Source organism: Bombina bombina, chromosome 4, assembly GCF_027579735.1.
Source record: "Bombina bombina isolate aBomBom1 chromosome 4, aBomBom1.pri, whole genome shotgun sequence".
In the NCBI taxonomy this organism is placed as follows: Eukaryota; Metazoa; Chordata; class Amphibia; order Anura; family Bombinatoridae; genus Bombina; species Bombina bombina.
Genome location: NC_069502.1, coordinates 639632055 through 639656434, shown reverse-complemented (window position 1 = coordinate 639656434; position 24380 = coordinate 639632055). Strand labels below are relative to the sequence as shown.

Below are 24380 nucleotides of genomic sequence, written 5' to 3'. Positions count from 1 at the left end.
TCTGTGGAACAGATTTGCAAGGCTGCAACTTGGTCTTCTATTCACACTTTTACAAAATTTTACAAATTTGATATTTTTGCCTCAGCTGAGTTCTTCATGCAGTGGTGCCTTCCGTTTAGGTGTCCTGTCTTGTCCCTCCCATATCATCCGTGTAGCTTGGGTATTGGATCCCATAAGTAATGAAGATGATCCGTGGACTCATCGTGTCTTTAAGAAGAAAAGAAAATTTATGCTTACCTGATAAATTTATTTCTTCTTAGACACGATGACTCCACGGCCTGCCCTGTCATTTTTAGACAGGATGTTTTTTATTGTAAACTTCAGTCACCTCTGCACCTTGGCTTTTCCTTTCTTTTCCTAACTTCGGTCGAATGACTGGAGTGGGAGGGAAGGGAGGAACTATTTAACCGCTCTGCTGTGGTTGCTCTTTGCCTCTTCCTGCTGATCAGGAAGTGAATATCCCATAAGTAATGAAGATGATCCGTGGACTCATCGTGTCTAAGAAGAAATAAATTTATCAGGTAAGCATATATATACTGTGTGTGTGTGTGTATATGTATGTATGTATGTATATATATATATATATATATATATATATATATATATATATATATATATATATATATATGTATATAGAAATGTCTTAACCCTAATGGTAATCTCAGCTGATTTAGAATAACTACTAATATTGTTTGAAGAAGAGTGGTAAGACAGAGTGAGATTATCAAGTAAATAATAAAAAAAGTAGTATTTAGTAGATGATTTTCTGCATCTGTCTGTCAGCTATTTCTGGTTTAATTGTGAACAGTCATTCCTATTTTGGATACATTCAATTGATTTCTTTTTTCTTTTTAGGTACTATGTGTGGCTTTGGTGGCCATATCCCTTGGATTAGGACTGGGGCTTGGACTGAAAAAGGAATCAAGTGTGGAAGTTATGCCAGCTTTAGGTATGTCTCCAACTAAAGTCTAAAGTTACATATATGCAAAAAAATGTATATATGGCAGCACAAGTTATATTAAAAAAAGTTCTAAGGAGCTGTAATGTGTGTGATCACTTTTGATGAATTACATGTATTGAACTATTTATTTTTCTTTTCAATTTAAATTTTTTATTAACAGCAATAATTCACATAAAACAAGGAAAAAAGAAAAATCACAAAATTTGAAAGCACATATATCCAATTATACGCTCAAATTAAATAACAAGTCCTTGCTTTCCTATATCAGATAGCTGAATTTTTTTTGTTATACACACAGAGTCCATCATCAGTAGCAATTATACAATATAAGATAAAACAGAATGGAGGGGCGCCTCATGTGTGGTATCATCTATTAATTAACAAGTCACTTTTTTATGCCTGATGAAACGGTCTGTGAACCGTGAAACGCGCTGCATGATTGGGTGATTATTGGACACCCTGTTATCCACTCTCATCAGCAATCATTGTGCTGTTGTTTTTAAACTTTTATGCTTTTCTAAATAAATTTGGATATATCTTTTATCCTTTGAGTGGATTCATTTCTACCCACCATCTGCCATTGTTCACCTATGAGAGACCAGCCCAGCACCTGAGGGAACACATTATCATACAAATATCAGGATACCTAGAGTTTGGGTGAGCTGCCACACCTCTACCAATCTGCAGCCTGCTTCTACAAGCACATTGGTGTGCTCTGGGAATATGTGAGTACCCTCCATATTAAGGAATCTGTTGTGGTTGTACCATTAATAGTCTGCACATGTGGTGCCCGTATTTCTTGTCTCCCTTATAGCACCACCATCTTACGCCAAGAGCGCCTTCAAGTGGGTGAGCTGTCACACCTTTCTAATTCTGCAGCCCGCCCCTACCAGCACATAAGTGTGCTCTCCAAATTTGTGAGTACCCATTTGGCAATAGTTCTGTGACTTGTTAATTAATAGATGATACCACACATGAGGCGTCCCTCCATTCTGTTTTATCTTATATAGTACCACCTGGACCATCCAGTGAGGAGGAGGCAGCCGCTACAGCAATCATTATCCTTTGAAGAACGTATAAAGGACTGTCTAATTTTTCACAATTGCAAGTGTATTTTCACTACAGTATCTAAGAATTTACTGTTTTCTGCCTTTATTTTGTATATACTCATCTATGATAGCTTAACATTGCCCCATCATATATACTTTTGTTCTAGATTATTGATTATACTGCATCTTGAGCGCCCCCTTCAGCGATTAGGTTTTTTCAGTGCAATTATACAATAACAATTATTAATAATAACAACAAACAAAAAACAAAAAAACACAAATGAACAGAAACAGAACAGAACAAAAAAAAGGGGGGGGGGGGGAAAGGGAAGGAAAGATTATATCCTCTCTCCCCCATCTCTCTCTCCCTACCATGCTCCAAGTAGTACTAGCTCTGAATTCCTAAATGGAAAGATCATCAGCTCTATTTCAGTCTTCGAATATCCTTTAATAAATGCAGACCATTTTGAAAAAAAAATTTAATGTCTTTTTCATTGTTAATATTAGTATCTATCATACATTGTTTCTTTAGATAATTTCTAACTTCTAGAATTGAAGGGGCCTTTTGTTTCTTCCAGCCTTTAAATATCAAATGTCTAGCTGCTAAAATTGTAAGAATAATTAATTTATCCTGAGAGTGCTGTTTTCCATCTTGTGTTATTCAAAATATAATCTGTAACAATGTAAAAGTTAGAGGGGTAGCTCCCAGGTTACTATTAAGCAAATATTCCAATTTGTGCCAAAATTGCCTAGTTTTCGGGGAGTTCCACATCATGAGTATCAAATTTGCCGCTTCAAGAGAGCATTTTGGACATTTATTATAATCCAGATTATGTATTTTGTAACCTTTCTCTGGAGTAAAATATATTCTGTGCAGAACCTTGATATGCGCTTCTCTCCACGTGGCAGATAAGTTGGCCTGATTTACTTTGCTAATTGACTTCTGAATAAATTTGGGATTTATTGAATCAGAGGCAGTTAGCCTGTTCCAATCTAGCGCCAACTGTTCTAGCAGAGGGGTTCCTTTATTGGTGTTGAGAAGTGAATAGCAAGGAGTTATTGATATATAGCCATTTTTGATCAAAATCAACCAGTTTTCCATTTTACCCAGAGACCAGGACCAGCCTATGTCCCTGGCCAGATCTGTGATATAGTGTCTAATTTGCAGGTATGCAAAAAACTCCATTTAGATAGCCCAAATTCATTTTTCAATTCTTCAAATGTTTTAATATTATTAAATTCCATTTTAACGAGTTGCTGGACTCTTTTGAGTCCAAGCTGAGACCAATTGTCAAAAATTGCAGAGTTCAAACCAGGCTGAAATTTTGGGTTCCCCACTATTGGTAAATATTGAGAGACATTGCATTTATTTTTAAGCAGAGCCCCAATTTTCCACCATGCTTTTATAGAGTTTACCACGGTTTTAATTTTTTTAATTTCAGAGGGTAATGTTTTAGGCTCGCAGTGAGCCAACCCTGCTGGAAGAAATGGATAACAAATATTTTCCTCTAGCAGTACATTTGACACTTGGGGGCCTAGTTATCAAGCCGTCAACCTCAAATACGCTGAAATTCCGCATCGTATTTGTGGCAAGGCTGATACGCCTTAGTTATCAAAGGCTCGAGACCGGCAAAAGTAGAATTTTGTGACGTAAGCATCGATCCGCCGGACTCAGTCCGACACAGATCGATTCTTACGTCACTCCAGATGTTCCGCACACAAGTGCGGCACATTCTCACTACTTTTGCTAGTTATCAAAAAACTAGCAGGTACGCTCGGCACTTTCACGGCCCAGCGTACCTGGTTTTCAATCCGCCACCCTTGGAGGCGGCGGATCCCATAGGAATCAATGGGAGTCTGACCATAGCGAAAGTACAAGTTCGCTGCTGACAGACATCCCATTGATTTCTATGGGAGTTGTCTACACCTAACACCCTAACATGTACCCCGAGTCTAAACACCACTAATCTGTCCCCCCCTACACCGCCGCAACTAAATAAAGTTATTACCCCCTAAACCGCCGCTCCCGGAGCCCACCGCAAGCTACTCTATACATATTAACCCCTAAACCGCCGCTCCCGGAGCCCACCGCAACTATAATAAATGTATTAACCCCTAAACCGCCGCTCCCTGAACCCGCCGCAACCTATATTAAATGTATTAACCCCTAATCTGCCCCCCCTACACTGTCGCCACCTATAATAAATTTATTAACCCCTATCCTGCCCCCCCTACACCGTCGCCACCTATAATAAATTTATTAACCCCTAATCTGCCCCCCCTACACCGTCGCCACCTATAATAAATTTATTAACCCCTAATCTGCCCCCCCCCCTACACCGTCGCCACCTATAATAAATTTATTAACCCCTATCCTGCCCCCTACTACGCCGCCGCCACTGTAATAAAATTATTAACCCCTAAACCTAAGTCTAACCCTAACCCTAACGCCCCCCTAACTTAAATATTAATTAAATAAATCTAAATAAATTAACTCTTATTAACTAAATTAATCCTGTTTAAAACTAAATACTTACCTTTAAAATAAACCCTAATATAGCTACAATATAAATAATAATTATATTCTAGCTATCTTAGGATTTATATTTATTTTACAGGTACCTTTCAATTTATTTTAACTAGGTACAATAGCTATTAAATAGTTATTAACTATTTAATAGCTTACCTAGCTAAAATAAAGAGAAATGTACCTGTTAAATAAATCCTAACCTAAGTTACAATTACACCTAACACTACACTATACTTTAATAAATTAATCCCATTTAAAAATAAATACTTACCTGTAAAATAAACCCGAAGATAGCTACAATGTAATTAATCATTATATTGTAGCTATCTTAGGATTTATATTTATTTTACAGGTAACTTTGTATTTATTTTAGCTAGTTAGAATAGTTATTAAATAGTTATTAACTATTTAATAACTACCTAGCTAAAAGAAATACAAAATTACCTGTAAAATAAATCCTAACTTAAGTTACAATTAAACCTAATACTACACTATCATTAAATTAATTAAATAAACTACCTACAAATAACTAAAATTAAATACAATTACATAAACGAACTAAAGTACAAAAAATAAAAAAAGCTAAGTTACAAAAAAAATAAAATAAGTTACAAACATGTTAAAAATATTACAACAATTTTAAGCTACTTACACCTAATCTAAGCCCCCTAATAAAATAACAAACCCCCCCAAAATAAAAAAATGCCCTACCCTATTCTAAATTAAATAAAGTTCAAAGCTCTTTTACCTTACCAGCCCTTAAAAGGGCCATTTGTGGGGGCATGCCCCAAAGAAAACAGCTCTTTTGCCTGTAAAAGAAAAATACAACCCCCCCCCCAACATTAAAACCCACCACCCACATACCCCTAATCTAACCCAAACCCCCCTTACAAAAACCTAACACTAATACCCTGAAGATCATCCTACCTTTAGTTGTCTTCACTCAGCCGAGCCACCGATGGAACTGAAGAGGACATCCGGAGCGGAAGAAGTTAATCCTCCAAGCGGCGCTGAAGAAATCTTCCATCCGATGAAGTCATCATCCAGGCGGCGCTGAAGAAAAGTCTTCGATCCGGCCGATGTCATCTTCAAAGAGGCGCTGAAGAGGTCTTCTATCCGGGCGAAGTCATCTTCCAAGCCAGGTCTTGAATCTTCCTTCCGCCGACGCGGAACCACCTTCTTCACAGACGGACTACGACGAATGACGGCTCCTTTAAGGGACGTCATCCAAGATGGCGTCCCCTCAATTCCGATTGATTGATAGGATTCTATCAGCCAATCGGAATTAAGGTAGGAAAATTCTGATTGGCTGATGGAATCAGCCAATCAGATTCAAGTTCAATCCGATTGGCTGATCCAATCAGCCAATCAGATTGAGCTTGCATTCTACTGGCTGATCGGAACAGCCAATAGAATGCGAGCTCAATCTGATTGGCTGATTCCATCAGCCAATCAGATTTTTCCTACCTTAATTCCAATTGGCTGATAGAATCCTATCAGCCAATCGGAATTGAGGGGACGCCATCTTGGATGACGTCCCTTAAAGGAGCCGTCATTCGTCGTAGTCCGTCGGTGAAGAAGGTGGTTCCGCGTCGGCGGAAGGAAGATTCAAGACCCAGCTTGGAAGATGACTTCGCCCGGATAGAAGACCTCTTCAGCGCCTCTTTGAAGATGACATCGGCCGGATCGAAGACTTTTCTTCAGCGCCGCCTGGATGATGACTTCATCGGATGGAAGATTTCTTCAGTGCCGCTTGGAGGATTAACTTCTTCCGCTCCGGATGTCCTCTTCAGTTCCATCGGTGGCTCGGCTGAGTGAAGACAACTAAAGGTAGGATGATCTTCAGGGGATTAGTGTTAGGTTTTTGTAAGGGGGGTTTGGGTTAGATTAGGGGTATGTGGGTGGTGGGTTTTAATGTTGGGGGGGGGGGTTGTATTTTTCTTTTACAGGCAAAGAGCTGTTTTCTTTGGGGCATGCCCCCACAAATGGCCCTTTTAAGGGCTGGTAAGCTAAAAGAGCTTTGAAATTTATTTAATTTAGAATAGGGTAGGGCATTTTTTTATTTTGGGGGGGTTTGTTATTTTATTAGGGGGCTTAGATTAGGTGTAAGTAGCTTAAAATTGTTGTAATATTTTTAACATGTTTGTAACTTATTTTTTTATTTTTTGTAACTTAGCTTTTTTTATTTTTTGTACTTTAGTTAGTTTATGTAATTGTATTTAATTGTAGTTATTTGTAGGTAGTTTATTTAATTAATTTAATGATAGTGTAGTATTAGGTTTAATTGTAACGTAGGTTAGGATTTATTTTACAGGTAATTTTGTATTTCTTTTAGCTAGGTAGTTATTAAATAGTTAATAACTATTTAATAACTATTCTAACTAGCTAAAATAAATACAAAGTTACCTGTAAAATAAATATAAATCCTAAGATAGCTAGAATATAATTATTATTTATATTGTAGCTATCTTAGGGTTTATTTTACAGGTAAGTATTTATTTTTAAATAGGAATAATTTATTAAAGTATAGTGTAGTGTTAGGTGGAATTATAACTTAGGTTAGGATTTATTTTACAGGTAAATTTCTCTTTATTTTAGCTAGGTAGCTATTAAATAGTTAATAACTATTTAATAGCTATTGTACCTGGTTAAAATAAATTGAAAGGTACCTGTAAAATAAAAATAAATCCTAAGATAGCTAGAATATAATTATTATTTATATTGTAGCTATATTAGGGTTTATTTTATAGGTAAGTATTTAGTTTTAAATAGGAATAATTTATTAAAGTATAGTGTAGTGTTAGGTGTAATTGTAACTTAGGTTAGGATTTATTTTACAGGTAAATTTCAGTTTATTTTAGCTAGGTAAGCTATTAAATAGTTAATAACTATTTAATAGCTATTGTACCTAGTTAAAATAAATTGAAAGGTACCTGTAAAATAAATATAAATCCTAAGATATCTAGAATATAATTATTATTTATATTGTAGCTCTATTAGGGTTTATTTTAAAGGTAAGTATTCAGTTTTAAATAGGATTCATTTAGTTAATAAGAGTTCATTTATTTCGATTTATTTAATTAATATTTAAGTTAGGGGGCGTTAGGGTTAGGGTTAGACTTAGGTTTAGGGGTTAATCATTTTATTACAGTGGCGGCGGTGTAGTGGGGGGCAGGATAGGGGTTAATAAATTTATTATAGGTGGCGACGGTGTAGGGGGGGCAGGATAGGGGTTAATAGGTTTAATATAGGTTGCGGCGGGTTCAGGGAGCAGCGGTTTAGGGGTTAAACTATTTATTTAGTTGCGGAGAGGTGCGGGATCAGCAGGATAGGGGTTAATAATTTTATAATAGAGGGCGACGGTGTAGGGGGGGCAGGATAGGGGTTACTAGGTATACTGTAGGTGGCAGCGGTGTCCAGGAGCGGCGGTTTAGGGGTTAATACATTTATAAGAGTTGCGGCAGGGTCTAGGAGCGGCGGTTTAGGGGTTAATACATTTATAAGAGTTGCGGCGGGGTCTAGGAGAGGCGGTTTAGGGGTTAGTAACTTTATTGAGTTGCGGGAGGCTCCGGGGGCGCCGGTATAGGGGGTTGAACAGTGTAGTTTAGTGTGAGTGCTTAGTGACAGGCTAGCAATAAAGATGGGAAAAAGCCGAAGGGCAGCGAGATCGGATGAGTGATAACTGTCACAGTCCGCTGCTCATCGCCCCGCGGCTTTTTGACAGCTTTATTTGATAACTTAGGCGTATTTTTTCAGGTCCGCGGCGGCGATGTGAGGCGAGCTTAGGCGGGCGTATTGGGCCGGCGAAGCCAGAAAAGTAGACGGCTTGATAACTACCCCCCCATAGTTTTTAGAGTGAAGCCAGTCTGCCACTGTTCGAGCTAAGAAGACCAGATTATATTGTCTAATATCTGGGAGGGCTAATCCCTCAAATTCTCTCGCTAGGGACAATTTATTTAAGGAAATCTTAGATCTTTTCCCTTGCCATATGAAACTTCTTACTGCTCTGTTAAATAAGCGAGTAGCTCTTTCATAGATGATTATTGGGTTATTTTTTTTTTTTTTTTTTTTTTTTTTTTAAGTGTACTTTTATTTTAATGAAATGCGAAAGACATTACAACTATAATTGTAAACATTGCAAGAGTTGAATTGATACAGAGATCACAAACCGCACCAGTACAAAGAAACAATGATACAAATTAACTTTGTCTTATCGTTAACTAGCGGGGTAAGTGGCTGCGTCAAGGGAAAATTAGAGTCGTAATCTATAAACTGTCTGATAGGTGTGGCGAGGACCGCCTAACCTAGTTTGTGATATTAGCGCTAGTAGTTCCAAAATGGTTCGGATGTTGACTAGTAACTTAGGGAAAGAAATCTATGGGTAGCCTAGTAGAGCTCACCACGGGTACGCGGCGAGGTCCACTGCTCATTCTGTACATCCTTATTTTTCACCATCAAGCCGAAGCGCTCCCATTGGGGAGGGGATAGGGCTTCTGTACAAAAGCAAACCTAATGATCGGATGGGGAGAAGGGGAGGGGGGTTCATCTTTGGACAGAAAGGAAAAGGGGGGGGAAGGAGGGTAATACAGTGTCTGGGTCTTTGGACTACTATTGCCCTCACTGCAATACTCATCTTGGGGGATTCTGCTGTAAGTAAGTATCCCAGGGTTCCCAAATAAGGCTAAAGATATCTGATTGGCGTCTTATTCGGTAAACAAAATCTTCCATGGACTTCACATAGTTTAGATATTCCACTACACTCTGCCACCTGGGGGGGTGTACTTTCTTCCAGTTTCTAGCAATTGTCATTTTGACTGAGGTGAGCATGTATATTAAGAGAGATCTCTGATGCAAGGGTATTTTCTCTAGATTTAGGTGTAGGAGGGCAAGTGCAGGGTCACAGATCTCAGGGAGAGCCATTGCTCTACATGCCTCTCGGAGTTTGTTCCAGAGTGGCTTAAGTCTAGGGCAGGACCACCATATGTGCAATGGGGTACCTAGGCCTCCACAGTCCCTCCAACAAGAGGGAGAGTGGGTAGGGTAAAGAGATTGAAGCTTGGTCGGGACCAGATGCCATCTAGTGAGCATTTTAAAATAGAGCTCGTACATCGTTGCGCAGTGCAACACCGCTTTGGTCTTAGTGATAGCAACTGTCCATTTCTGGGCAGTGAACGTTGTTTTTAAGTCTGTCTCCCAGGAGAGCAGGTGTCTCGTTTTAACTAACACAGGGGACACTATGAGGCACTTATAGTGCGCCGAAAGGGGCTTATAGATTTGGAGTCCCATTTTCCATCTCGACTCCCAGGGCGTAGGGGCCCGTGGCGAGTCTCCAAGAAGCCCCCACGCTCTCAGAAAGGAACGCAGTCTCATAAGTTCAAATTCTAGGTGCCTCGGGATTTCATATCTAGCTATCATCTCTTCTTGAGTTAAGAGGCGTCCATTGGCATAGAAGTCTCCAACCGTCTTTATTTCTAGCTGTTTCCATAAATTCAGTCTGAAGTTAGGGAGAGTCTGGAGTAGAGGAATAACTGGCTGGATGGGAGAAGGGTAGGGGGCAATCTGGGAGCTATGTCGAAATCTGTACCAAAGTAGTTGACATCCTCTGACTATTTTGTTAGAAATGGTATATGTGGAGGAAAGATGGGGGGGGAGCCATAATAAATCAGATAAATCCAGGTATGCTGGGAGAGAAGCCTGCTCAAGCTCCCTCCATCTCGCAGGTGGGAGATCCCTTCCCCACGCTGAAGCATGGGAAATCATTGCTGCTTCATAATAGTGTCTAACACTAGGTAGACCCAATCCTCCCTGGTCAAGGGGGGAGTACAAGATTGCTGCAGCAACTCTGGGTCGCTTGCTATTCCACACATACGAGTTGAAGAGAGTCTGGAAGCCTCTTAGTAGTTTTTCCGGGACTGGGAGTGGAATACATCTCATGATATATGTTAACTTAGGTAGCAGCATCATTTTCAAGGCTGCAATTCTCCCCATCCAAGACAATTCATCATATCTTTTGGATCTTAATGATTTGGTAATTTCTTTCATCAGAGCTTGATAGTTCTCACGCAGTACTATATCTTTGTCGTGAGATAGAAAGACCCCAAGGTGGCGGATTCCCTTGTTAGACCACTTAAATGAATATTGCTTCTGCAAGGCACGCTGTTCTAAATGATCAGGGTGTATCATATATGCCTCCGTTTTGGAGACGTTGATTTTGTAATTGGAAAGCTTGCCAAATTTGTCGATTAAAGCCAGCAGGGGCGGGAGCGAGTGTGTCGGCTCTGTAATGAAGAGGGTAAGGTCATCGGCAAACAACGCCACCTTTTGTACCGAGTCATGCAGTAGTAGGCCCTGGATCCGAGTATCGCTTCTAATTGCCTCAGCTAGTGGTTCCATTACCATCGCAAAGAGGAGCGGCGACAGGGGGCAGCCCTGTCGTGTTCCATTCCGGATATGTATCTTGGGGGAGCTAAAGCCCAGTCCCTTAACTACTGCTGTGGGGAGTACGTATAGTGCCTCAATTGCTCTACAAAATGAGTGTGGGATCCCAAATATTTTTAAGGTCTCAAACATATATTCCCATCTCACCCTGTCAAAGGCCTTTTCGGCATCCAGTGACAGGGCGAGAAGGGGTAGGCCCATGTCGTGTGTTTCTGAAAGGATATTCAGTAACCTGCGTGTGTTGTCGGTTCCCTGTCTGCCTTGAACAAACCCAACCTGGTCAAGGTGAATTATAGAGGGCAAATGTTTCCCCAGTCTGGTCGCAAGGACCTTGGAATATATCTTTATATCCACATTGATAAGGGATATGGGTCTATAACTCCCACATTCCATTGGATCTTTGCCTTCTTTAGGAATAGTCAGAATGTTGGCCTCTAGAAATTCTTGGAGGGTCTTACCTTCCTCGGCAATTCCACTGAACAACCGAAGAAGCAAAGGGGAAAGGAGTGAGGCAAAAGACCGGTAAAATAATGGTGTGAACCCATCTGGGCCAGGGGCCTTGTGGGGTTTCAGTGATAGGATGGCTGTTTTTATTTCATCAATAGTAAAAGGTTTCTCTAGATCCTCTATAGAGTCGTCGCTTAGTTTTGGTAATTGCAAACTTGTTAGGAACCGTCTCAATTCATCTCCACTCGGAGGCAGGTCACTAGAGCCACCCTCTAAATCATAGAGGGCAGCATAGTACTCCGAGAAGGCAGTGCCAATGTCCTTGGGGGAACGGACTATTCCTCGAACCGACTTAATAGCCGGGATCCTGCTGTTGGCCGCTCGGTTTCTAAGCTTGCGGGCTAAAAGCCTGTCAGCTTTGTTTCCCTTACTATAATAGATCTGCTTTAATTTAAACAGATTGGCTTGGACCTTTAATAGTTCCTGCTTATTGATTTCGGATCTTATAAGCCCTACTTGTGTGGCAAGAGCAGGATCAAGAGTTTTTTTGTTGGCCATTTCGAGGGGTCTCAGATCGGCATACAGTTTTGCCAATGGGACCTGCTGGGTTGCCTTCCACTGGGCCTTTTTTTTTAGGAAGTGGCCTCTCAAGTAAGCTTTAAGCGCGGCCCAAACAATTTCAAGTTTAGTGTCACCCGTGTCATTAAATTTCAGGAAGTCAGAAATTAACTCAGTCAATTGCGGGATCTCAGGTTCCGCTAGGCACTGGTCAGGAAGCCTCCAAGGTGGTCTACAGTTGGGGGTCTGTAAAATTGACAGTTGAGCGCTAACCAAGTCATGGTCTGACCAAAGACAGGGCTTAATCTTCGGGGCGGTAAATTTATCTAGTGTCCATGAGTCGCATAGGATGTAGTCTATCCGCGAGTATGAATTGTGTGGTATCGAATGATGTGTATAATCTAGTTCAGTAGGGGCGAGGCACCTCCAGACATCAAACAGTCCAAACTGGAACATGAGTCTACGGAAAGCATAATATTGGGTAGCTAGGTTCCGGTCTATCGGGTGATTTTTATTTATTTTCTTATCTAACATCGGATCCCAAACCAAGTTCAAATCTCCCCCTAAAAGGACCTGTCCCCTTTTAATGAGGTCTAGCTTATTGAGAAATTTTCTGAGAAAGGGGATCTGTCCAGTGTTCGGGGTATAGATTGAAGCCAGCGTGCAAAGAACTCCATTAAGGGAGCAAATCAGAATAAGAAATCTACCTTCTGGGTCTCGGTCAATATGCTCTATTTTACAACAAATATCCCGGTGAATCATTATTGCAACACCTCTTTTTTTTTTCGTGAAGGAGGCAGTTTCACATACGGGGTATAGGGGAGACCTTCTGGGTAGTGTAGAGGTCTTTTCCCAGTGAGTCTCTTGCAAGAATACTAGGTGTAATCCATGTGTGACCAAGTACCTATATAGGAGGCTCCGTTTAGTTGGGGAATTAAGTCCCTGTACATTCAGGGTAGCTACTGATATAGGAGCCATGGTAGTGTGGGATTCTTTCTACTTAATAGAGTAATTCTGTGGAGGGGATGGACAAGAAAGGGGCGGTTATAAGGGGGAGAAAGCTATTAGGAGCACTTCAGCTAGACAGCAAGAATTTTACTGTGATGGGGACTAACTAGCGCGTACCGATGTGTGTATAACACTATCACAATGAGTGATCTCTCAAGTGTAAGTAAGAGAGCACAACTATTTTGATGTGGGGGGGAAGAGGCCGGCAAAAATAGCCCAGCCCCAGTCGGCTATTCTGAGTTATGCTATATATTATTTCTCCTAACGAGAGTCTTAGGATGCAATGTAGGACCAGCTCCTGATACGTTTTTAGTCTCAGGGCAAGAAGTAAATGCGTAGGGCAATGCTCTGCATATAAGATTAGTGTCACAGATTAATAAAGAGCTTCATGTCATGGGCTATGGTCCGTCATTACTGTCTCTGACCTCCGGGGGACCTCCTAGTAATCCCTCAAATTAAACTGTCACACAGGAAATACATTGTGCAGGGTGGATTGTAGGTCTGCTGAAAGTTGCATTAAAACAGTGAAACAATCATCAAAAACATAAGGAACAACAATTTTAGAAACAATAACAATGTGTAACAATGATCTCCATATTAATAAGCCTAGGTTGGGGGCACCATCAGCGGCGGCCCAAGGGTAAAACACAAATAAGGGTCCAGTTGGTATCCTATCTGCAGAGAAACAAGTGTCTAATCGCCTGGACGGACACAGGTACGGTTAGCCGCGGGGGGGTGGAAAGGAGGGGGATTGTACAATCATAATTTCAAAATATATATCAGCCATTGTGAGCGGACCCATAAGGGGAAAGTGCTCTTCTTACAAGGCTAGTGTAAAAGAATGATAACAAAGTGTAGGTTTTAATCCATAGCCAAACCTTTCTACCCATGTCCTCCAGGGGCCCACAAGGGGTCTCCTAAGTTAGATTGTCACATCTGCAGTGTGTTGTACAGTTAAACTTGCAGGTCTGTCAGAATTGGCATAAACAACGTAACAAGGAACTGAAATACTAGCAGCAAAACTAACAAGAAAAATAACAAAACACAATAATGGTAACCATGTTAAGAAATCTAGTTGGAGGGTTACATTGACATTACCTCTAAGGGCCACAGACTAGAGTATGTCTAGTTAACATCATATCTATAGGTGATCAAGTTCTTAATTATCTGGGCCGGCATAGTTATGATCTTCCAGTACCAGAGAGGGGGAGGGGGTTTGTACATATATAACTGTAAGATACATGACCTTAAACGCTGGTGGACACATAGTGAGACAAAAAGGGAGAAAAAAGAGAGAAGGGGAAAGGAGTTGAGGAGTGGGAGAAGGGAAGGTAAAAGGAGAGAGAGAACAGAGGTGGGAAAACAACCATCATAAACATAGCATATACATCTTTGATACTATATCAATCTCACCAATCTTCATGTACCCTTGGTACACAGGAGTCAGTCTCTTTAGTGAAGTATAGTCTCTTGATCAAAAGTCTGTGGATCAAAAGTCCAATCTATGGAGAAATAATAGGGTATGGAACAGTTTATTTTCTAATTGCTGATGTCTCTAGAGATAGGGTCACGGTCTCCAGATGTTGAGGTTGTCCTCTGACGGCTTCTAGGTCTCTGTGGGAGGGGACCCCAGTCAGGGGCTGATGCTCTCAGGCCTCTTCCAGGCACAATCGCCTGGGGAGGCGCAGGTGGGTTTTGTGGTAGTAGTCCCCATCTTTGGAGCAATTCCCTTGCTTGCTGTGGAGAGGAAGCTGCAAATTGCTGTCCGTCTTTGGTGATGTAGAGCTTAACCGGGAAGCCCCACCTGTATTTTATAGCTTTGTCTCTTAAAGTTTTAGTGTAGGGTTGGTAGTGTCTTCTTAGTTGGAGGGTGTGAGGAGAGAGATCCTGAAATATTTGGATAGTAGCGTATTGTTCCGGGAGTGGTCTGTCACTGGCTAAGGTCTTGAGTAGCTTCTCCCGGAAGGTATAATAATGAAGCCGGGCAATGACATCTCTAGGCTTGTCTCCCTCGGCCATCCGTGGCCTCAGGGCTCTATGAACTCTATCAATCAGCATCTCTTTCTCCATCTCTGTACCTAGGACAGTTACAAACAAGTCCTGCAGGAACTTTTCCAAATCTTGAGGAGGTACTGACTCAGGGATGCCTTTCACTCTAATGTTGTTTCGCCGAGTCCTGTCCTCAAGGTCTGCAAGTTTAAGCTCCAGGTCAGTGATCTGTTCTGCAAGACTCTGTGAGTAGTCTAGTAGATTGGAGTGATCTATCCTCAGGTCCTCTTGTTTACGTTCTAACGCATCTGTTCTTTCCCCTATCAAGGCTATGTCTCTCTTCAGATCAGCGTGACCCTTGTCAAACTTCTTAGACAGGGAGTCATGGTGAGAGGCCAGGAGTGACTTGATAGAATCCATCATATTATTGTCAGCAGAGGCTTCTTTATGTTGGAGACGGCCTGTGGCTTGGGTTAGCGTTGTTCTAATGTGTGCATCATTAAGGCTGCTTGTATCTGAGGCTTCGTCCTCTGAGCCAGACTGTCGCCTAGAGGCAGGCTGTCCAAAGTGATCCGCTACCGTCCTTTTTGGCGTGTTATGGGGCTTTTGCTTTCTCTTAAAAGATTGAGGCATTGTGTACGTCTGCAGGACTAACAAAATGGAGGGTGCTAAATCAGTTGAGAGGAGAATATAGCACTATAGGAAAATCTTTTATAAAACCGACTGGGGCTATGGCATTAGTGGGTCTATTACATCTTCATCACAACCCGCAGCTGTAGTCCGTAGATTGGGCTAGGTCCGATTATTGGGATATTTTGTAAAACATATAAAAGTTTTGGGAGAAGGATCATTTTGTATAGTGCTATTCTACCGGATAATATTAGTAGATTTTGCCAGGTTTTCATTTTTTCACATATATTAGTCAAAATTGGTGTTATATTTAATCTGTATAGATCATCAAATTTAACTGGTATTATAATTCCTAGATACCTGAAGGACTCAGAGACCACCTCAAACCGGCTATCCTGTATTGAATAGATATTTTTTCTAAGCCAGTATATCTCAGACTTGGACTCATTTATTCTATACCCAGAGAAGAAGCTATATTGAGTGATTATGCTTAAAAGTTTAGGTATATTTACCTTTGTGTTTGCAATATAAAGAAGTATGTCGTCCGCGTATAGCGCAATTTTCAACTCATATTTTCTTATTTTGATGCCATCGAGGCATTTTCTAATCTTTATCGCTAGGGATTCTTTAGCTATATCAAAGAGGAGGGGGGGATAGAGGGCAGCCTTGTCGCGTACCCCTTTCAATTTTGATTTCTGAAGATAAAGAGTTGTTAACTATTAATCTTGTTTGGGGACTCTTATATAGATTTTTTATAAAATTAAGAAAATTGTCGTTGAACCCAAAGTTAACTAAGGAAGTGAACATGTGGCTAAAGTAGACTGAGTCGAATGCTTTTGCCACATCAATTGCCACCAGTGCAAGGTCTGTGGTGCCCTCCATCCCCCCCTCTCAAGTCTGAAAATATTCTGTGATTGACAGAACTTCACGTATTTTAGAGGCAGAATTACGATGGTAAATAAACCCTGTTTGGTCGGTATGAATAATATGCGGGAGGCCACTTTGGAGTCTGCGTGCTAAAATTGAGGCGAGAATCTTGTACTCCGAATTTAAAAGGGCTATAGGTCGATAAGATCCCTTTTGTGTAGGGTCTTTACCTCCCTTAAGGAGTAAAGTTGTAAATGAGGCAGAGAAACTACTTGGTATATTTATACCCTTAATATAGAAGTAATTGTAAAGATTACAAAGTTGAGGAACCATTTCTTCAATTAGTATCTTATATACCTCATTCGGAATCCCATCCAGGCCTGCTACTTTATTCAGCGGCAGTTCAGAGATCGTCTTCCTAACCTCCTCTTCAGAAATTGGGTTATTCAAGCTCGTATTTATTTCTGTCGGGACTGTGGGGCAATTTATACTGCTCCAGAATTCCGCCAACTGATCTACATTACTATCTCTTGCAGAATATAAGTCCTTATAGTACTTATATTTACATATATGTAAATGCCCCTGAATTATCTTCTAGTTTTATAAGTGTTTTTCCTTCATGCTCGATTTTATTAATTAGGGGAGACTTCCTTTTGCCCCTGACTAGTTTGGCTAGTAGTTTACCACTTTTGTTTCTGAACCGATACATTCTAGCCCGGAACTTTAGTTCTCTCTGTGTTTCTAGAAGAAGTGCCAAGGCGTCTCTCTCACTTTTGGCTTTGATATATTTAGCCCAGTTAAATGGAGTTTTCTGCAGGAGATTGTATGAGTTAACCACGAAGTGAGTAGCCTCTTTCTCCCTTTTTTTAAATTTCTTTGATATCTAGCCGCGTATGCTATTATTTCTCCTCTTAAGACTGCTTTGGCTGCTCCCCAAAAAATTTCCGACCGATGAACTATTTATTTAAAAAAAAATACCACTGACAGGTATATATGAGCTAGGAGAAGCAAGTGTAACCAAGCAATCCAATTATAGAAGTTAGCAATTTGTCTGAATATTTGCGTTATTTTGGGATAGTTAATGCAGGACTATCGCTAATTTCTTCTTCCAAACAAGACCTGTTTTGATTGGAAATGTGTTTATCAATGTATGTTACATAAATAGTTTAAACTGCAGTATTTTGCAAATAGTTTAATTTCACAAAGAGATAAAATAATCTTTGGTCAATATTATTATTTGGTTTTGTTTGCAGAAATATTATGTTGATACTATGGTTCCTAGGTATTTGACTATGTGACTGTCGCCTTTTGTATAGTTTTGGCTGTAAATCTTTCTCAAATTTTGTTTAATTTTAGGACAATGATATTGCTTAAAACAAGCATGTGGGTGATATGCTCGGTTTCAAAATAATACAAATTATGTTGGGATGAAATTAATAATTTTCAAATAATCCACATTGTTCTGTATTTATAAATTAATGTACAGTAGTAATTCAAATACATAACATTAAGAAGCTGAAAATGTTTTGATAATATCACAAAGAAACCTGAGGATTGCTATTGAAGTACTGAGAAATAATAAGGGTAATGTTGCACAACCAGTTGATAAAGGTGGTTGTGTTGTGGTCTTTAATAAAGATTGAAGAGACAATGTAATACCTTATTGTTAGATGAGTAGTGCTCCAAGCTTTGTTTCCCACCTGCAGAAAACACATAAATCTGTAGGAGAGAGATGGATTTGGTTATACAGAATGTATGAACTTTGGATATACTGAATAAATCCCATTTCCTTTGAGAAGAGCTGAGTGGATATTGCTCAGCAATAACTAAAATACTAGTAAAAATGACATGTGGGTAGCAAATATTTATTGTATTAGAGAAAAAACTGTTATTAGGTCATTGTTAGCACAATTGTTAGCAAACCTATCACCAAATAAAATAATGGCGTACCTATATATGGCTTATACTATGCAAAGTACTATGAAGAGAGTGGGGATAACTTCAAAAGAGTAACAAACAAATAAATTTAATGAATGTTTGTGTGTTTTTCAAAATTAAGCTTTGTAGATGAGAATGTCTGGTATAGAAATGAACCCTTGGTTTAGAAGAAATTACTTTACAGAATTAGAAATATTTATTTAAGAAATTGATTACAAGATCAGTTGGTTTATTAGAATAATCTTTAAAGAGGTATACAATTGTGAGCTGGTTTGTTGAAAAGTAAATCCAAGATGCTTAAACATTAGGTAGATACAGTATATTGTCATAATAAAACAAATATATAACACAGAAGCTTTCTTTAATCCTATTTAAAGTTGGATTTGTCTGAATGGTAAAACCCTTGCTTGCAACAAAGTCTCATTACACACTTTGTGGACATGTTATGTAATTGTTTATAAAGACATTCCATCTATAGTTAACCTATTGTCAAAACACAGCACATTCCCATGTTCAAAAGTAGATTGTCATCAGATAATATTACAATTAATTGTTGCTAGCAGTTTTGCCTGTAAGAATATTCAACTAGACTAGTTTGGTAAACCAGGTCATATGTGTTATTACCTTAACAGATTACACCCATTAGTTTATTTTGTGTTAGTAATGTTTACTGACACATTTTGCATAAGCAGGTCCTATAGTGCCCAAAATGGAGATATAGGGGGATATTTATCAAAGCTTCAACTATGTTGCATTTGCGGGCGTCAATACGCTCGCCAAACATCTCCAAACATTGTGTCCCCAGGATCTGAATACGATCTCCTTATTTATCAAAAAAGCCGTCAAAAACACGCGCGTCAAGTACGGTGCGAAGAGCATCAGACTGGTGTTAACTAACAGTCATTGATGTCGCAGCTATTCAGGCTTTTCCCAACTTTATTTATACCATTTCATTACTGTCCATGAACAAGCACATTTTTCTTTAGCACATTATTGTATATAGTGTAAATGTATTCTTTTTCTGAGCAGGACTAATTGCGAATATAGCAAGTAGCAACATATTTGATGCAAAGTGGAGTGTGAATTATTAGAATTCTTTTTAAGATTGTAAAACACACACACACACACACACACATATATATATATATATATATATATATATATATATATATATATATATATATATATATATACACAGTGGGGCAAAAAAGTATTTAGTCAGCCACCAATTGTGCAAGTTCTCCCACTTAAGAAGATGAGAGAGGCCTGTAATTTTCATCATAGGTATACCTCAACTATGAGAGTCAAAATGTGGAAACAAATCCAGACAATCACATTGTCTGATTTGGAAAGAATTTATTTGCATATTATGGTGGAAAATAAGTATTTGGTCACCTACAAACAAGCAAGGTTTCTGTCTCTCACAGACCTGTATCTTCTTATTTAAGAGGCTCCTCTGTCCTCCACTCATTACCTGTATTAATGGCACCTGTTTAAACTTGTTATCAGTATAAAAGACACCTGTCCACAACCTCAAACAGTCACACTCCAAACTCCACTATGGTGAAGACCAAAGAGCTGTCGAAGGACACCAGAGACAAAATTGTAGACCTGAACCTGCAAATAAATTCTTTCCAAATCAGACAATGTGATTGTCTGGATTTGTTTCCACATTTTGTCTCTTATAGTTGAGGTATACCTATGATGAAAATTACAGGCCTCTCTCATCTTTTTAAGTGGGAGAACTTGCACAATTGGTGGCTGACTAAATACTTTTTTGCCCCACTGTATATATATATGTGTGTGTGTTTTATGTCAGAAATCTTTTGCAAACATATTTACATGTCTCGGAGTTCCTTTTTTGGTTCTAAACAATATTGTCTGTCATATCTCTGTGTTTATTTATACCACTATATGTATATAGTGTAAATGTATTATTATTCTGAGCAGGAATAATTTTGAATATAACATGTAATCAGAGTATCATATGTATTTATTTGCAATCTATGGATATTTCTTTTGCAAGATGTACTGAGTCCACGGTTTCATCCTTACTTGTGGGATATTATCCTTCCCAACAGGAAGTGGCAAAGAGAGCACCCACAGCAGAGCTGTCTATATAGCTCCCCCCTTAACTCCACCTCCCCCAGTCATTCTCTTTGCTGGCTCTAAGCAGGAAGGGTAAAGTGATAGAGGCTCTTCAGGTGGAGACCCCACTAGATTATATTCTGGACTGAATTAGGGCTCTTAAACTAGCTAATTCTTTCATTAGAGACGCCGCTTTTCAGCTAGCTAAATTAGCGGCAAAGAATTCAGGTTTTGCCATTTTAGCGCGTAGAGCGTTATGGCTTAAGTCCTGGTCGGCTGATGTGTCATCAAAATCTAAGCTTTTGACTATCCCTTTCAAAGTTAAGACCCTATTCGGGCCTGAACTGAAAGAGATCATTTCAGATATCACTGGAGGGAAAGGTCATGCCCTCCCTCAGGATAAGTCAAATAAGTCGAGGACCAAACAAAATAATTTTCATTCCTTTCGAAACTTCAAGGGTGGTCCCGCTTCCTCTTCCCCTGCTGCAAAGCAGGAGGGGAATTTTGCTCAATCCAGGCCAGTCTGGAGACCTAACCAGGCTTGGAAGAAGGGTAAACAGGCCAAGAAGCCTGCTGCTACCACTAAGACAGCATGAAGGGGTAGCCCTCGATCCGGGACCGGATCTAGTAGGGGGCAGACTCTCTCTCTCTTTGCTCAGGCCTGGGCAAGAGATGTTCAGGACTCCTGGGCTGTAGAAATTTTAACCCAGGGGTATCTCCTAGATTTCAAAGATTCTCCTCCAAGGGGGAGGTTCCATATTTCTCAATTATCTGTAAACCAGACAAAAAGAGAGGCGTTCTTACGCTGTGTAGAAGACCTTTTTACCATGGGAGTGATCTGCCCAGTTCCAAAAGCAGAACAGGGGCAGGGGTTCTACTCCAATCTATTTGTGGTTCCCAAAAAAGAGGGAACCTTCAGACCAATTCTAGATCTAGATCTCAAGATCCTAAAACAATTCCACAAAGATCATCACCAATTCCTCAGGTTTGCCTTTCTGGACAAGCATTACCAGTTTGTGGCTCTTCCCTTTGGGTTGGCCACGGCACCAAGAATCTTCACAAAGGTGCTAGGGTCCCTTCTGGCGGTCCTAAGGCCGCGGGGCATAGCAGTGGCGCCTTATCTAGACGACATCTTAATTCAAGCGTCGACTTTCCAACTAGACAAGTCTCACACGGACTTAGTGTTGGCCTTTCTAAGATCTCACGGGTGGAAGGTGAACGTAAAGAAGAGTTCTCTTTCCCCTCTCACAAGAGTTCCATTTCTAGGGACTCTGATAGACTCGGTGGACATGAAAATATTTCTGACGGAGGTCAGGAAATCAAAGATCTTGACCACCTGCCGAGCTCTTCATTCCATTCCTCGGCCGTCAGTGGCTCAGTGTATGGAGGTAATCGGACTTATGGTAGCGGCAATGGACATAGTTCCATATGCTCGCTTACATCTCAGACCACTGCAACTATCCATGCTCAGACAGTGGAATGGGGATTATGCAGATTTATCTCCTCAGATAAACCTGGATCAAGAGACCAGAGACTCTCTTCTTTGGTGGTTGTCACAGGATCACCTGTCCCGGGGAATGTGTTTCCGCAGGCCAGCGTGGGTTATAGTGATGACAGACGCCAGCCTACTGGGCTGGGGTGCAGTCTGGAATTCCCTGAAAGCACAGGGTTTGTGGACTCAGGAGGAGGCCCTCCTACCAATAAATATTCTGGAATTAAGAGCGATATTCAATGCTCTTCAAGCGTGGCCTCGGCCAGATTCATCAGATTTTAGTCGGACAACATCACGACTGTGGCTTATATCAATCATCAGGGGGGAACAAGGAGTTCCTTAGCGATTATAGAAGTTTCCAGGATAATCCGATGGGCAGAGACTCACTCTTGCCATCTGTCAGCGATCTATATCCCAGGGGTAGAGAACTGGGAGGCAGATTTTCTAAGTCGTCAGACTTTTCATCCGGGGGAGTGGGAACTACATCCGGAGGTGTTTGCTCAACTGGTTCAGCTATGAGGCACACCAGAATTGGATTTGATGGCGTCTCGTCAGAACGCCAAACTTCCTTGTTACGGATCCAGGTCAAGGGATCCTCAGGCAGTACTGATAGATGCTCTAGCAGTATCCTGGTCGTTCAACCTGGCTTATGTGTTTCCACCTTTCCCTCTACTTCCGCGTCTGATTGCCAGAATCAAACAGGAGAGAGCTTCAGTGATTTTGATAGCGCCTGCGTGGCCACGCAGGACTTGGTATGCAGACCTTGTGATTCAGTGAAAAAAGAGATGACGCTTAAACTAAAATCCTAAAAGCCTGGTCAGAAAACTACTCCTCCTCAGTAGTTCAATAAGTGGCTAGTTAAAATAAAGATGAAACAAACTGGCGCTATAAAATAGCTAGGATTTTGCTACTAAGTACTGATGTGTTTATATAGTGGAAATATATAAATATATAAAGATTATGAGTGACTCTAATGTGATAATAATAATCATATTACTTAATACCCTTCAATAGTAGAGGGAAGCAATGATAATATTTGCATACCAATGTGATCAGATAAATATCTATCTTGTATTACCTAAGATGACTCAGTTACTAAGTTAATAAGGGGTAAGTATTAAGGAATAACCATGAGCTGAATAAACTCTAAACTGAACGGCCAATATCAGCAATTATATTCAATGTATAAAGGACTATGAACCAGATATGTATAATAAAGAATATTTATTCTAAACACTTCCAATTATATAAAAAGCATTCATTATGCGTAGGATAAAATTGAGTTCTAAAAGATCAAGGGACGTCTCCCTAATACGTGTATAAAAAAGATTCAAACCGGCTTTAAATAATGCAATTGTAATTTGAACGTATACAAAAATCATTCCTGTTAGGTGAAAGTCATAAGTATAGTGAGGTACCTTACTATGTTCTGCAAGACAGAGGTAAATTATTGGATCGAGTATCTATTCCGTTTGTTCTCCTTGGCTGGATAAGGTAACTGTTCCGTTCGTTCTCCTTGGCGTCTGTGTCCATCTGGATCTTTCGCGGTTGAATACAAACCGCACACCTTCAACGTTATTGGTGGTTCCTTTGCTACACCCCTCTTCTGATTGGTTTGAGGGATACAGGTTATGGAAACGTCTACGGAGGTGATGATTTAGCAATTGATAATGATAACAGAATTCCGGTTGGTGAATCTCTTGGATTAAAACAATTGGTAAGAAAAGGTACCCTGTTAAAGGTTGCAAACAAAATGCGGTATTGAAAGTTTTTTTTCCGTGGGCACTAGTTCCTGTGCTGATCAGATCCTAAATCCTCTGTGCAGCATTATCTCCGAAATCATAAAAATTAAAGAGTCCACAGGAGGTTGGATCGCAGCTAAACGTTGTAGATTGTGGAGTGTCCCACTAGTAGATACAGAGCAACACAACTGGAGTATTTCTACACGTTTCACCCTATGAGGGCTTTATCAAGAATACTCCAGGTGGAAATCACATACCTTATAAAGGTGTTCAGTTAATCTCATTGGTTAAACAGTCTCCTAATCTTATTGGAGCTGGTAATACACACCTCATTCTATTAAGGTGGAATTTTAGATTATCCGTTCAATTGAGTAAGGTGGTATACCCATATGAAGAGTTAATAAAAACTATGGCCTAGATTTGGAGTTTGGCGGTAAAAGGGCTGTTAACGCTCCGCTGGCTTTTTTCTGGCCGCACCATAAATTTAACTCTGGTATCGAGAGTTCAAACAAATGCTGCGTTAGGCTCCAAAAAAGGAGCGTAGAGCATTTTTACCGCAAATGCAACTCTCGATACCAGAGTTGCTTACGGACGCGGCCGGCCTCAAAAACGTGCACGATTCTCCCATAGGAAACAATGGGGC

At 40.1% G+C, this 24380-nt stretch overlaps 1 protein-coding gene across 1 annotated transcript in view; it reads left to right on the top strand.

Annotated features, from left to right (window-relative positions):
- ENPP3 (ectonucleotide pyrophosphatase/phosphodiesterase 3) overlaps window positions 1–24380 on the top strand; it is a 437931-nt gene that overhangs the window by 128012 nt on the left and 285539 nt on the right. Inside the window, exon 2 of the mRNA XM_053710678.1 lies at window positions 856–949. Within this exon, the coding sequence (XP_053566653.1) occupies window positions 856–949 (94 nt within the window). The remainder of the gene's footprint in view (window positions 1–855; window positions 950–24380) is intronic.